At 33.2% G+C, this 12,435-nt stretch overlaps 1 protein-coding gene across 8 annotated transcripts in view; it reads right to left on the bottom strand.

Annotated features, from left to right (window-relative positions):
- Nucleotides 1–917: 917 nt before the first annotated feature.
- The window catches only part of RBM41 (RNA binding motif protein 41), a 56,277-nt gene continuing 44,759 nt past the window's right edge, over nt 918–12,435 (bottom strand). For 4 of the 8 annotated variants that reach the window (XM_070067475.1, XM_017349920.3, XM_051827225.2 and 1 more), the window contains 2 exons: nt 5,139–5,286; nt 918–3,606 (listed from right to left, as the gene is read on the bottom strand). In XM_070067475.1, the coding sequence (XP_069923576.1) occupies nt 3,440–3,606; nt 5,139–5,286 (315 nt within the window). In that variant the 3' untranslated portion in view covers nt 918–3,439. The remainder of the gene's footprint in view (nt 3,607–5,138; nt 5,287–12,435) is intronic. The other 4 variants (XM_070067476.1, XM_070067477.1, XM_051827227.2 and 1 more) reach the window with 1 other exon arrangement.

Raw genomic sequence — 12,435 nt, 5'->3', positions numbered from 1 at the left:
ATGGTTTAACTGCATCCTGTAAGTTTTGGTATATTCTGTCTTCATTTTCATTCATTTCAAAGGATTTTCTAAATTCCTTTGTGATATCATTTTTGAATCTCTGATCATATATTTGTGTTTTCCAATTTTGTACTATCTAATGATTTCTTACTTCAATCCCTGTGGTCATAGAACATACTTTACATGACTTCAGTTCACTTAGTTTTATTAAACTAGTTTATGGTTTAGCCTATATGGTCTATCCTAGAGATGCTTCATATGCACTTGATAATATGTATTCAAGTGCTATTAGGTGGAATGTTCTATAGATGTCTTTAGATTTGGCTTATAGTGTTCTTCATGTACTCTATTTTCTCATCTTCTGTATAGTTGTTATCGAAAATAGGTATTAAATAGTCCAACTTTTTGTAGATGTGTCTATTTCTCCTTTCGTTTATTTCAGTTTTTTTCTTTATGTATTTCAGGGCTTTGTTGTATGCATGCATGTTTATAATTGTTACATCTTCTTCATGAATTGGCCCTTTTATCAAGACAAAATGTCACTATTTAGCTTGATGGATACTAGGGTATAGCTAGATAAGAGTAAGAAGTTCCAAGATTTTCTTGCACAGTAGGGCGACCACAGATAATGTTAATATAGTGCATATTTCTCTATGAAGAAAACCTAGAATACAGGATGTAGGATGTTTTCACTATCAAGAAATATTAAAGGCTTGAAAAGATACATATATTTACCCTAATTGGACATATAAAATGTATACATGTAATTAAAGATTATATCATGTCCCATAATTATGTACAATTTTTGTCTGTTAAAGTCTAAAAAATAAAAATTATTTTTGTTTTAAAGTCCACTTTGTCTGATGCCACTCCATTTTCTTATACTGCTGTTTGCATGATACATTTGTTTCCCATTCTTTTACCTTCAATTTCTTCATATTTTTCAAACCTAAACTGTGTCTATGATAAATAACATAGTGTCTTGTTTTTTTTCTACTCTGACAATCTCTGCCTTTTGATTGAATTGCTTACTCCATTCACACTGTTCTTATTGCTGTGGGAGGATTTATGGCTGATAGATTATTATTCATTTTCTATATGTCCCAAGTTTCGTTTCTCTGGTCTTCCTTTTGCTTTATTTTGCATTGAGTATTTTCTAATGTGACATTTAAATTTCTTTCATAATACTTTTGTTTTTTAAAAGTTATTTCTTTAGTGGCTGTTCTAAGCCTTACAATATATATCTTAAATAAAATGAATTGGCTTCACATAGATACTAACTTAATTCCAATGATATATAGAAGTCTTATTCCTACATAATTTCATTCTTTTATTTCAGTGTCTGGTATTATTGTTATATATATTATTTCTACACATAAGCTTAACAATATGAAGGATCCTCAAAAAGTGCATAGAAAATGAATATTATGAAAAAATTGTACATGGATTTCAGATTTTTGTACCAAATTTATATTTTAATTCTATTTTCCACAAACTTTTTGAAATCCTTTTGTACATTATTATAATTAATATAATTTTATGTCTTTTTAAAGAGGCTGGGAGAAGAAAGAAGAGCAAGGATATATTTATAGTTCTTATTTCCCATTTCCTGCTATCTTCATTTATTTCTGTGGATTTGACTTATCATCTAGTCATTTCTTTAATATAATACAGCATTATTTCCACCCACCTCCTTTGTCCTGTTACTGGCAAGTATATCACAGTTTTATATTTTGTAGACTAAACAATGCAGGCATATACATACTGCTTTATATATTTGTTTTTTTTTAATGAATTGATAAAGGAAAATACATTTAGGTTATTAGTTTTGCCTGTACTCTTTCTGTGTGTGTATATTCAAATTACTCTGAGGTCACCTGTTTTCAACCTGAAGAATTTCCTTTATTAGCTGCTGTTAGCAACAAATTTTATGAGTTTTTGATAATGCTGCAATGTTTTATTTCACCTTCATTTTTGAAGAATGGTCTTCCTGTATATACTGTTCTTTCTGTATATACTGTTCTTGGTTGACAGTTGTTTCTTTGAGCACTTTGAATATGTTATACCACTGCCTCTGCCACTGTTTCTGATGAGAAATTAGCTGTTAATATTGTTGGAGTTCCTTGATAAGTAATGGTTCATTTTTTGTGTGTGGCTCTCAAGATTTTCCCTTTGTTTTTGGATTTCAGCATTTTTAATATGATGTGTCTGTGGATTTCTTTTCATTTATTCTACTTGGGGTTTGCTGAGCTTTTAGAATGTGTAGATTAATGCTTCTCATCAGATTTGGAGCATTTATAGCCATTATTTCTTGGAAGTTTTTTTGCTCCTTTCTCTTCTTTTTTTCCTGGTACTCCCACTACTGGTGTCTCACAGGTTCTATACTATGTTCAATCTTATTCATTCTTTATTTCTATTCCTCAGCTTTAAAAATATAGCATCATTTATTCCTCACAATCCAATTAGATAAGTAGTTATTATCCTCACTTTTACAAGATAACAGAGGTTCAGATTTGAGTGACTTTCCAAGTTCAAAGCAGTGAGTGTGGCTGTGAGTTTAAACACAGATCTGACTATAAAGTTAGTAGCATTTCCTTGACAGCATATTGTCTTTCTCTTCTCCAGCAACCATAAACAAACTACTGGGGGATTTGAGAATCACCACTTCTCTTAGAAAATTCTTTCTTTCCATGTCCCTTTAGTGTTCTTTGTTAGTATGTTTCCCTTCTAAAATTCATACAGCTAATATTTAACATATATTAAACACATTTTTCAAAGTTTATTGCTTTAAATTCGATGATTACTCAATGGTAGCTAGTTTAAATGGCCGTGAGAACACACATATTTTGATCTAAAAGATTTCCTTAGAAAAATAGCTTTTTGAAAACTGATAACTTAGTGGGGAAGCATTCATTAAATATGATGACTGACTTATGAAACAACCCACTGTTACTGCTGCTAGTAACTTAACATATTTATTGATGCTTAGGCCTAAATGTGTGCTCTTTTATTTACTAGGTGAATAAAATTAGGAAAAATGGGCTCTAGGAAATAAATACTTCAGTATTCAATAGCATTTTAAATTCGGTATATAGGAAATAGTCTTGAAAAATGGTAATTGTAGGGACAAATATTGAAGACCCTCCCCAAATTATAAAGATTTTAAAAAACCCTCAGGAATAATCCTTTGTAATTTATCCTGAGAAAATAATACTTTTTGTACACCACCCTTCACATTCAGCATACCATACATTCTATATAGGCTTTCATTATATAAAATGTTTTGTCCCAGTTGTCCCCACAAGATGAAAGGGAGCATCCCAAATAGTATTTTTTTCTCCATTAATTTCTCTTCTTCAACATTAAACAAATTTCTATACAGAAATCCCAGATCCAAGACTGTGATATAAGGAAGACCATCCAGGAAACATAATCTATTCTAGCTACCACTGGTTTTTGTAGTGCTGTCTGTAGCAGATGACATGAGAGATGTAGGCTGGAGATCTGACTGTTGCTTTTTGTTCTTCCCAAATTCTATCACCAATATTTTCCCATGTAGTTTATATCCATTTACTAGATGCAATGCTTGATATGCTATCTCCTTATCTAAAAGAAAAAGAAAAAAAAATCATCTTACATAGGGCTAAATAATTCAATTCTATTCTAAATCTAGTTTAAGTTGTTTTGCCTGGGAGTTAAATGTAGGCTATCATGTGATTTTATCATCTTTTCTATAATCTTCAATTTGTATTATTCACCAAGATTAAATTAATTGTTAGGCTTAATGACAATAAAAGTTCAACATGGATATTTGAGAATGTCTCCTAATTCAAAGGCAGTTTGCTAAAGAAGGGTAAGCTGTAATTAATTAATTACACACACACACAAACCTCTATCTTAGACAACAGATTATAGATACCATGAGAAGCAAATTTTCAAAGCAGCTAAGACAAGCAAGAACACTCATGATGTTACTGGGAACACTTTGCTACTTTTTTCTTTCAGTGGGAGAGTGGTCATGGGACTCACTATTTGAATAAATTTAAGAAGCATATAGAAGCTTGAGGTGTAAGAATATATAGTGTATGGCAGGAGTACACAACTTAGAGGTCTCAAAGCCTGGATGTAGAAAATAAGGAAGTGGTATTTTATGGCTAGGAATCTGTGGAATCATAAGTGGATGATATCTTTAGATTAAACCAATTTTATTTTCATATATATACTACAAATTTTGTAATGTGTATAGCTGCTATTAGAATCAGCAAAACAGTTTTACATTTTAAAAGTAGTTTATAAAGCCTTTTTATTACATAATTTGTCAATTATTGGACCTATTATGTGGGAGTCCAGGAAACTTTTTTTAAATTGAAAAGGGATCCTCACACTTGAGAAAACTAAAAACCACTATTAAAGGGATCTATATATATTTCTTAGGATAAGAAAAATGATATGACTGTATGAAAACAAAGGAGGGGAATTTGGCAGTATGTATGTGTAACCACTTGCCTACACATAGATTAGTAGGCTATTTATAAATGATGACAGTTTAGGGAAAATGAAAGGTATAGATCCTACTCAGCCTCCCTCCAAAGATATGCTGTTTGGTCTGTCATAGAAAATGAAATTCCTATATTATTCTTCCATTTGGATTAGAACACTGAAGTCATGTATAACATACAAACAATTATTCAGAAGAGTGTGTCATCATCCACTAATTATGTATAATTAATGAATCAGCATATTAGCTTGCAGTCATTTATTCCTAAAAGAATAGGGCATAAGGCAAGTACATATGTTTTGATCAGAATACCAATATATTAATTAATGAATAATCTAATTATAACGTGGACAAGAAATACTATTTAAGCAAAGGGAAAGTGGATTTTGGGAGGGTAAGAAAGAAATGCCAAGATTATAGAAACTTTAGGACATTGGGCTAAGGTGGTCATGCACTATTAGCAGAGAAGAAGGAGCACATAATGGGGGTAGAGGAACACTAGAAACAAACTTTTCTTATTTTCCTTCACTTTTTCTCATGTGTGATGGCAAAATCAAAGGGTTATAAATTAGAGGGATTATAGGTACTCGCTAGTGAACTGATGCTACAACTAAGTAATTACATAGATGAAGCCACTTACTGGGAAAGGTGATAAAAGCCTGCCCCCTCATTCGCCCAGTCATCATTCGGAATTGAATTGGAGGTCCTTTTCTCTCCTGGAACCGAGCGAACAATGAGATAAGATCTCTTTCAGTCACCCGAGGGCTAAGATTCTTCAGGTATAACACCTAATACAAATTCAAAATCAACAGAAATATCACATAAGATAGGTAGGACAATTAGTTCCTTATAGTTTAGATAGAGATTGTTGATTGAATACATTCATCTAATTTCATTTGTTCCAGGAAACTATAAAACTATAGGGACTTAAACACACACACACACACACACGCACACACACGCACATACACACACACACACATACACAAACACACACACCTACCAGCAGCAGCAGCAGCAGCAGCAGCAGCAAGGTTAGGAAGAACAAGAGAAAATGGCAATAGCAACAATATTTTGAAAGCTGAAAAATAATGATGGATAGGAACCAACCCGGTACACTCAAGAAAGCTGAATCTTAAACCAGCAGAGGAGAAAATCAAGAACCCACTCAGTCTCCACTCAAGAATCCTCGGGAATTGACAGCTCAGGTACTTTTGAAAATGGATATGAAGGGATGGGGTCAAAATAAGATGGGTAGGTTGAAGGCTGTTTAAAAGCCAATTGGAGCTTTGGATATTCTTCCCTGAAATATGCTACTGAATGAATTCGAAAGCAACAGAATACACATTCTTCTTAGGCAAGCATGGAACATTTTTCAGGGTACAACGTATACTAGGTCACCAAACAAGTTTGAAGAAATTTAAAAAGACTGAAATAAAACCAAATATCTCTTTTGACCACAATGGACTGAAACTAGAAATCAACAGTCAAAGAAAACTGGAAAATTACAAGTGTATGGAAAATAAACAACACATTGTTGTACAACTGATGGGTCAAAGAAGGAATCAAAAGGGGTGTTAGGAAATATCTTAAGAAAAATGATAATGAAAACACTACATACCAAATCTTACTGGATGTAACAAAAGCAATACTAAGAAGGAATTTTATAGTATAAATGATTACATTAAAAATAAGAAAGATTTCAAAAAAACAACCTAACCATAGGCTTTAAGTCAGGGGAAAAAAGAATCAACTAAGACCAAGGTTAGCAGATGTATAGAAATAATAAACATTAGAATAGAAATAAATGAAATATGGAATATAAAAACAACAGAAAAACTCAACAAAATTGAATTGGTTTTTTGAAAAGATTAATAATATTGGAAAAAATCTAGCTAGACTAATTAAGAAGATCTGAATAAACAAAACCAGAAGGGGAGACATTATAATCAATGCCATATAAATAAAAGGAATATAAAAAACTATGAACAATTATCCATCAAATTAGATAGCCAAAACAAAATGGATAAATTCATAGAAGCTTACACAAGCTACCATGATTCAATCTTCAAGAAACAGAAAAGAATAAACCAATAATGAGTAAGGATATTGAATCAGTAATAATATCCTTTCTTTTCTTTTTTAAAATATTTTTTCACTGCTTAGTCTTTTAAGATTTATTTATTTATTTGAAAGGCAGAGTTACAGAGAGTAAGAGGCAAAGAGAAAGAGAGGTCTTCCATCCACTGGTTCACTCCCTAGATGGCCACAATGGCCAGAGCTGGGCTGATCCAAAGCCAGGAGCCAGGAACTTCCGCCAGGTCTCCCACACAGGTGCAAGAGCTGGCCCTAATAATATACTTTCAACAAAGAAAAACCCAAGACCAGATGGCTTCACTGGTGAATTCTTTTAAATATTTAATGGAAATCCTTCTTAAACTCTTCCAAAAAAACTGAAGAGGAAGGAACACTTCAAAACTCATTCCATCACACCATGAGTATTCTGATCCAACTCAGATAACAACACTACAAGAAAAGCACAGTCTGGGGCCCACTGTGGTGTAGCAGGTAAAGCCACTGTCTGCAGTGCCGGCATCCCATCTGGGTGCCGGTTTGAGACCTAGCTGCTCCACTTCTGATCCAGCTCTCTGCTATGGCCTGGGAAAGCAGAAGATGACCAAAGTCCTTGGGCCCCTGCACCTACGTGGGAGACCTGGAAGAAGCTCCTGGCTCCTGGCTTTGGATCAGCCCAGCTCCAGCTGTTGTGGCCATTTGGGGATTGAACCAGCAAATGGAAGACCTCTCTCTCTCTGCCTCTGTCTCTCTGTAACTTTACCTTTCAAATAAATAAACCAATCTTAAAAAAAAAAAAAACACTTGTCCAAGAGAAGGTTACAAAAAATAAGAGAAAATATGAATTTCATTATCTTTAGTATCAATCAAGATAGTTACATATTAAAAAAAAGAAAAGCATAGGCCAATGTCCTTGAGGAATACAGATGCAAGTATCTTCAAAAAGTACTACCAAATCAAATTTATCAGAACATTAAATGGATCATACATCTTGATCTAGGGAGAATTATCCCTGGGATGAAAGAGGCTTCAACATACAAAGTCAACCAGTGTGTTACAATATATTAACAGAAAGATAAAAATCACATAATCACCTCAATAAATGCAGACAAAGCACATGGCCAAATTCAACAGTGTAATTTCCTTCTAGCAATAGAAGGAAATTACTTCAATGTAATATTAGTCATACATGAAAAGCTCACAACCAAGAACATATTTAATGGTGAAAACCCGAAAGTTTTTCCTGTAAGATCAGAAACAAGAGAAGATGCCTACTCTTGCCATGGCTATTCAGCACAGTACTGGAAGTTATAGCCACAGCAATTAGGCAATAAAAAAGTGTAAATATCTCCATTCATAAATGAAATCATCATACATGAAGAAAATACTAAGGACTCAACAAAAATATTAGAACTAATACACAAATTCAGTAAAGTTACTGGATACAAAATTAACATAGAAAAATTACTTGTATTTGTATATACTAACAATGAGCACTATTAAGAAAAAATTAAGACAACAATCTTATTTATAATCTCATTGAAAAAAATATTGAGGAATGAACCTAATAACCAAGGAATGAAAGATCTGTACACTGAAAAATAAAAAAAATGTTGTTAAGAAAAATAAAAGGTTATACAAATAAGTGGAAAGATTCTGTGTTCATTAGTTAGAATATTTAATATTGTTAAGATTTAATACTATTCAAACAGATTTATTGATTCAATGTTATCTCTATCAATGTCCTAATGGCATTTTTATAGAAATAGAAAAAAACAATCCTAAAATTCATAAATAGCTGAAAATTACCTCAAATAGCCAAAAAAATCTTGAGAAAGAACAAAGCTACAGGACTTACACTGCCCTATTTCAAAACATATTACAAAGTTTCAGTAATCAAAAGAGTATGGTTCTGGCATAAAAACAGATACATAGACCAATGAATAGACTAGGAAGTCTAGAGATAAACCCACATATCTACGATCAACAGATTTTATAGAAGTGTGCCAAGAAAACAGTTTCCACAAAGCATAAGAAAACTAGACAGTCACATACAAAATAAGGAAATTGGACATTTATTTTATACTAAACACAAAAACCAACTAAAATGAATGAAAGATTTAAGTATAAGACCTGAAACACTGAAACTCCTAGAAGAAAATACAGAGTAGAAGCTTTTTGACATTGGTTTTAACGATGATTTCTTCAACATGATACCAAAAGCACATGCAGCAAAACAAAAACAGATAAGTGAAACTATATGAAACTAGGGAGCTCTGCATATCCAAGGAAACAATGGCCTGAAAAGGAAACTTATGGAATAGGAGAAAAATATTTAAGGGGTTAATATCTAAAAAATATAAGGAATCCTATAACTCAATAGCTTAAAAAATCACCTTATTAAAATATGGGCAAAAGATTTTAATAGGCAGTTCTCTACAAACATGAAAAGATGCATAGTCTTACTAATCAACAGGAAAATGTAAATCAAAACTACAATGCAGTGCTTGCTTTGGCAGCACATATACTAAAATTGGAAAACTACATTGCAGGGGTGGAGACGGGAAGGGAGATGTTTGGGCTAGTAGTTCAGATGCTGGTTAGGATACCTGCATCCCACATTGGAGTGCCTAGGTTCAACTCCTGTCTCTGGCTTATGATTCCAGCTTCCTGCTTATGTAAATGGTGGGAGACACCAGTGATGGCTCAAGAAGTTGGGTTCCTGCCACCCAAGGGGGAGACCTGGATTTGGTTCTGAGTTCCTCGCTTTGATTGAGCCCATTCCCAGTCATTGTGAGCATATGGGGAGTGAAACAGTGGATGGTAGCTTTCTCTATCTCTGCCTCTCAAATGAAACAAAAGCACAATGAGGTATCACCTCATAATGACAGAATGGCATTATTGGGGCTGCCGCTGTGGCATAGCAGGTAAAGCCACCGTCTACAGTGCCAGCATCCCATATGGATGCTGGTTCAAGACCTGGCTACTCCACTTCTGATCCAGCTCTCTGCTATGGCCTGGGAAAGCAGTGGGAGATGGCCCAAGTCCTTGGGCCCCTGCACCCACGTGGAAGACCCGGAAGAAGCTCCTGGCTCCTGGCTTCAGATCGGCGCAGCTCCGGCTGTTGTGGCCATCTGGGGAGTGAACCAGTGGATGGAAGACCTCTCTCTCTCTCTCTCTCTGACTCTCCTTCTCTCTCTGTGTAACTGTTTCAAGTAAATAAATAAATTTTTTTTAAAAAAATGGCATTATCAAAAAAACAGAAAATAACAAGTACTGGCAAGAATATGGAGAAATTGGGACCTTTGTGCACTGTTGGGAATAGAAAATGGTACAGTCACTATAGAAAACCATATCAAAGTTCCTCTAAAAATCAGAAATACAATTACCATACAATCCAATAATCTCACTTCTACCTATTTATCCAAGAGACTTGAAATCAAGATCTTAAAGATATATAAACAGACTCCCATGTTCATTGCTGCATTATTCACAATAGCCAAAATGTGGGAACAACCTAAATTTCTATTGGTGAATGAAGAAAGTGGCACACACACACAATGAAATATTATTCAGATTTAAAAAAGTACATCTTGTAATCATCAACAACACAGCTGAACCTTGATGTGCATATGTGAAATGAAGTAAGATAGTCCCAGAAGGACAGATATTGCACAATTCCACTTATATGAAGTATTTATAGTCAAATCCATCACAGCAAAAAGTAGAATGGTGGTTGCTATGGACTTGGAAATTGGGGAAATAAGGAGATGCTGTTCAATAGGTATAAAGTTTTAGTCATACAAGATGAAAAAGTTTTATATAGATCTATTGTAAAGCAGTATGCTTACAGTTAACATTGTACACCTAAAAATTTGTTTAAAAGGACAGATCTCATATTTTTTAAATACCATAAAAAGAAGAGGAAAAAATGGTTCATATACTAACAAAGCATTAGTTATATCTGCTACAGCTTGAGAAACTAGGGAAGAATTAAGATATGAACAAAAACACAAAGAGCTAGAAAATAGAGCCCACTTAAATAATTATCACTGAAATATATGAATGAATATATTAAATACTGTAAACAAGTAGTAGAACCTTTGTGTCAAAATATTTAAACTTGGATATTTACACATTAACTTTTATGCATTTTGTATCTTAAAGGCAAAGGCATAGAATAACTGATTTGTGATTCACTTAGGTAATTTCAGGTGATCTTGAGTCTTTGCTCTCAAATACCACAAAAGCATCAGAAAATTAATAACCACAGAAAGGGGTGTATGAAAATAGATTCCAAGGTTCTCATCAATCAGGAAACTTCCCTTTTAAAAGGGAACCTTATAAAAAAAAAAGAGGACTTTTGGTAAAAGTGGCTCTGCCAGATCTTACTTCGACACATCTTCTCTCTCTCTCTCTCTATTTATATATATAAATATGCATATGTATGTATATATATATTTCAGAAAGCTTATGGAAAATGCATATTATGAAAACCTGTATATATTTCAACATTTTTATACCAAAATAAATGTATCTTTTAATTCTATTTTCCATGAACTTTTTGAAGTACCTGTGTACACATATGTCTACATCTACAATATATATTTATATATATGCATATACAAATACACACAAAGATATAGCCATGTATGTTCATACCTGTGAAACAAAAACAGTATCTCCAAGAGTTAAGAGGATGAAGCTCTTCGTAGTATTCCTTTGCAATCAATGCACAGCATTGTTTCACATTTCAAACATTATATAAATGGTGTTGTACTGTATGCATTATTCTGCAGCTAACTTTAAAAAAAACTTTTAAAATTGACTTTAAGCAGTTTTGCATTTACAGAAAAATTAAGACATTAGACCAGAGACCTCCTGTATGCCACTCACCCAATTTTCCCATTATTAATATCTTAAATTAGAATGTTACATTTGTTGCAATTAATAAGCCAATATGATGCATTACTATTAACTAACAGTTAATTTAAATTTCTCTAGATTTTAGTTAATGTCCTTTTTCTATTTCAGGATACCATTCAGGTTACCGTATTACATTTAATTGTCATGTGTCTTTAATCTCCTCTTGGTTATGGCAGTTTTTCAGATTTTTTGAGTTTTTCACACTCTTGACAGTTTTGAATATTAGCCACATATTTTATAGGATCCTCCACTATTAGAATTTCTCTGGTATTTTTCTCATGTTTACACTGGAGTTATGGGTTATTGGGAAGAAGATCACAGAGTGAAATCACACTTTTGATCACATCCTATTAAGCATACATATTACCAACTTTGATTTATGACAGTTGATGTCCTTGATCACCTGGCTGAGGAGTGATACTCTCACTCTTTGAGGAAGAGTATCTATATAAATTACTTGAAATTCTTTTTCTGGGGACATTTATCTCTTATTTATCTACTCAATCATCTATGAATGTCACACTCATGAATAATTGTTCTGTACTTTGGTTCACTATCCAACATTAATTTATTTAATTTGTTAACAACATTGGTCATTGGAAGCTTTCAGTTGGCTCTTGTGTTCCTTTAACATACATCAACAGTGTTTTTATATTGCTGTTATTTTGGGCAGTTCCTTACTTTCTCGCACTACAAGATGCATAAGTCTCATCGTGTATATCTCCTGCTACCAGTACTAGAATCCATCACTTCTTCAAGGAATCCTGGTTCTTGTCATCAGATAATGGTATCAGAAACCAATATGTGGATTCTGAGAAAGCTTATAATTACTGCAGTGTCCTATGATTTGGGATCTCTCAACTGACAGAGGAGAAAAATGTGCTAATACTAATAAAAATACTAACAAAAATGTGCTAATACTAATCTGTATATATACA

The sequence above is a fragment of the Oryctolagus cuniculus genome, chromosome X, assembly GCF_964237555.1.
Source record: "Oryctolagus cuniculus chromosome X, mOryCun1.1, whole genome shotgun sequence".
Lineage (NCBI taxonomy): Eukaryota > Metazoa > Chordata > Mammalia > Lagomorpha > Leporidae > Oryctolagus > Oryctolagus cuniculus.
The sequence above is the reverse complement of the archived record's forward strand: the minus strand, read 5'-3'. Positions and strand labels throughout refer to the sequence as shown.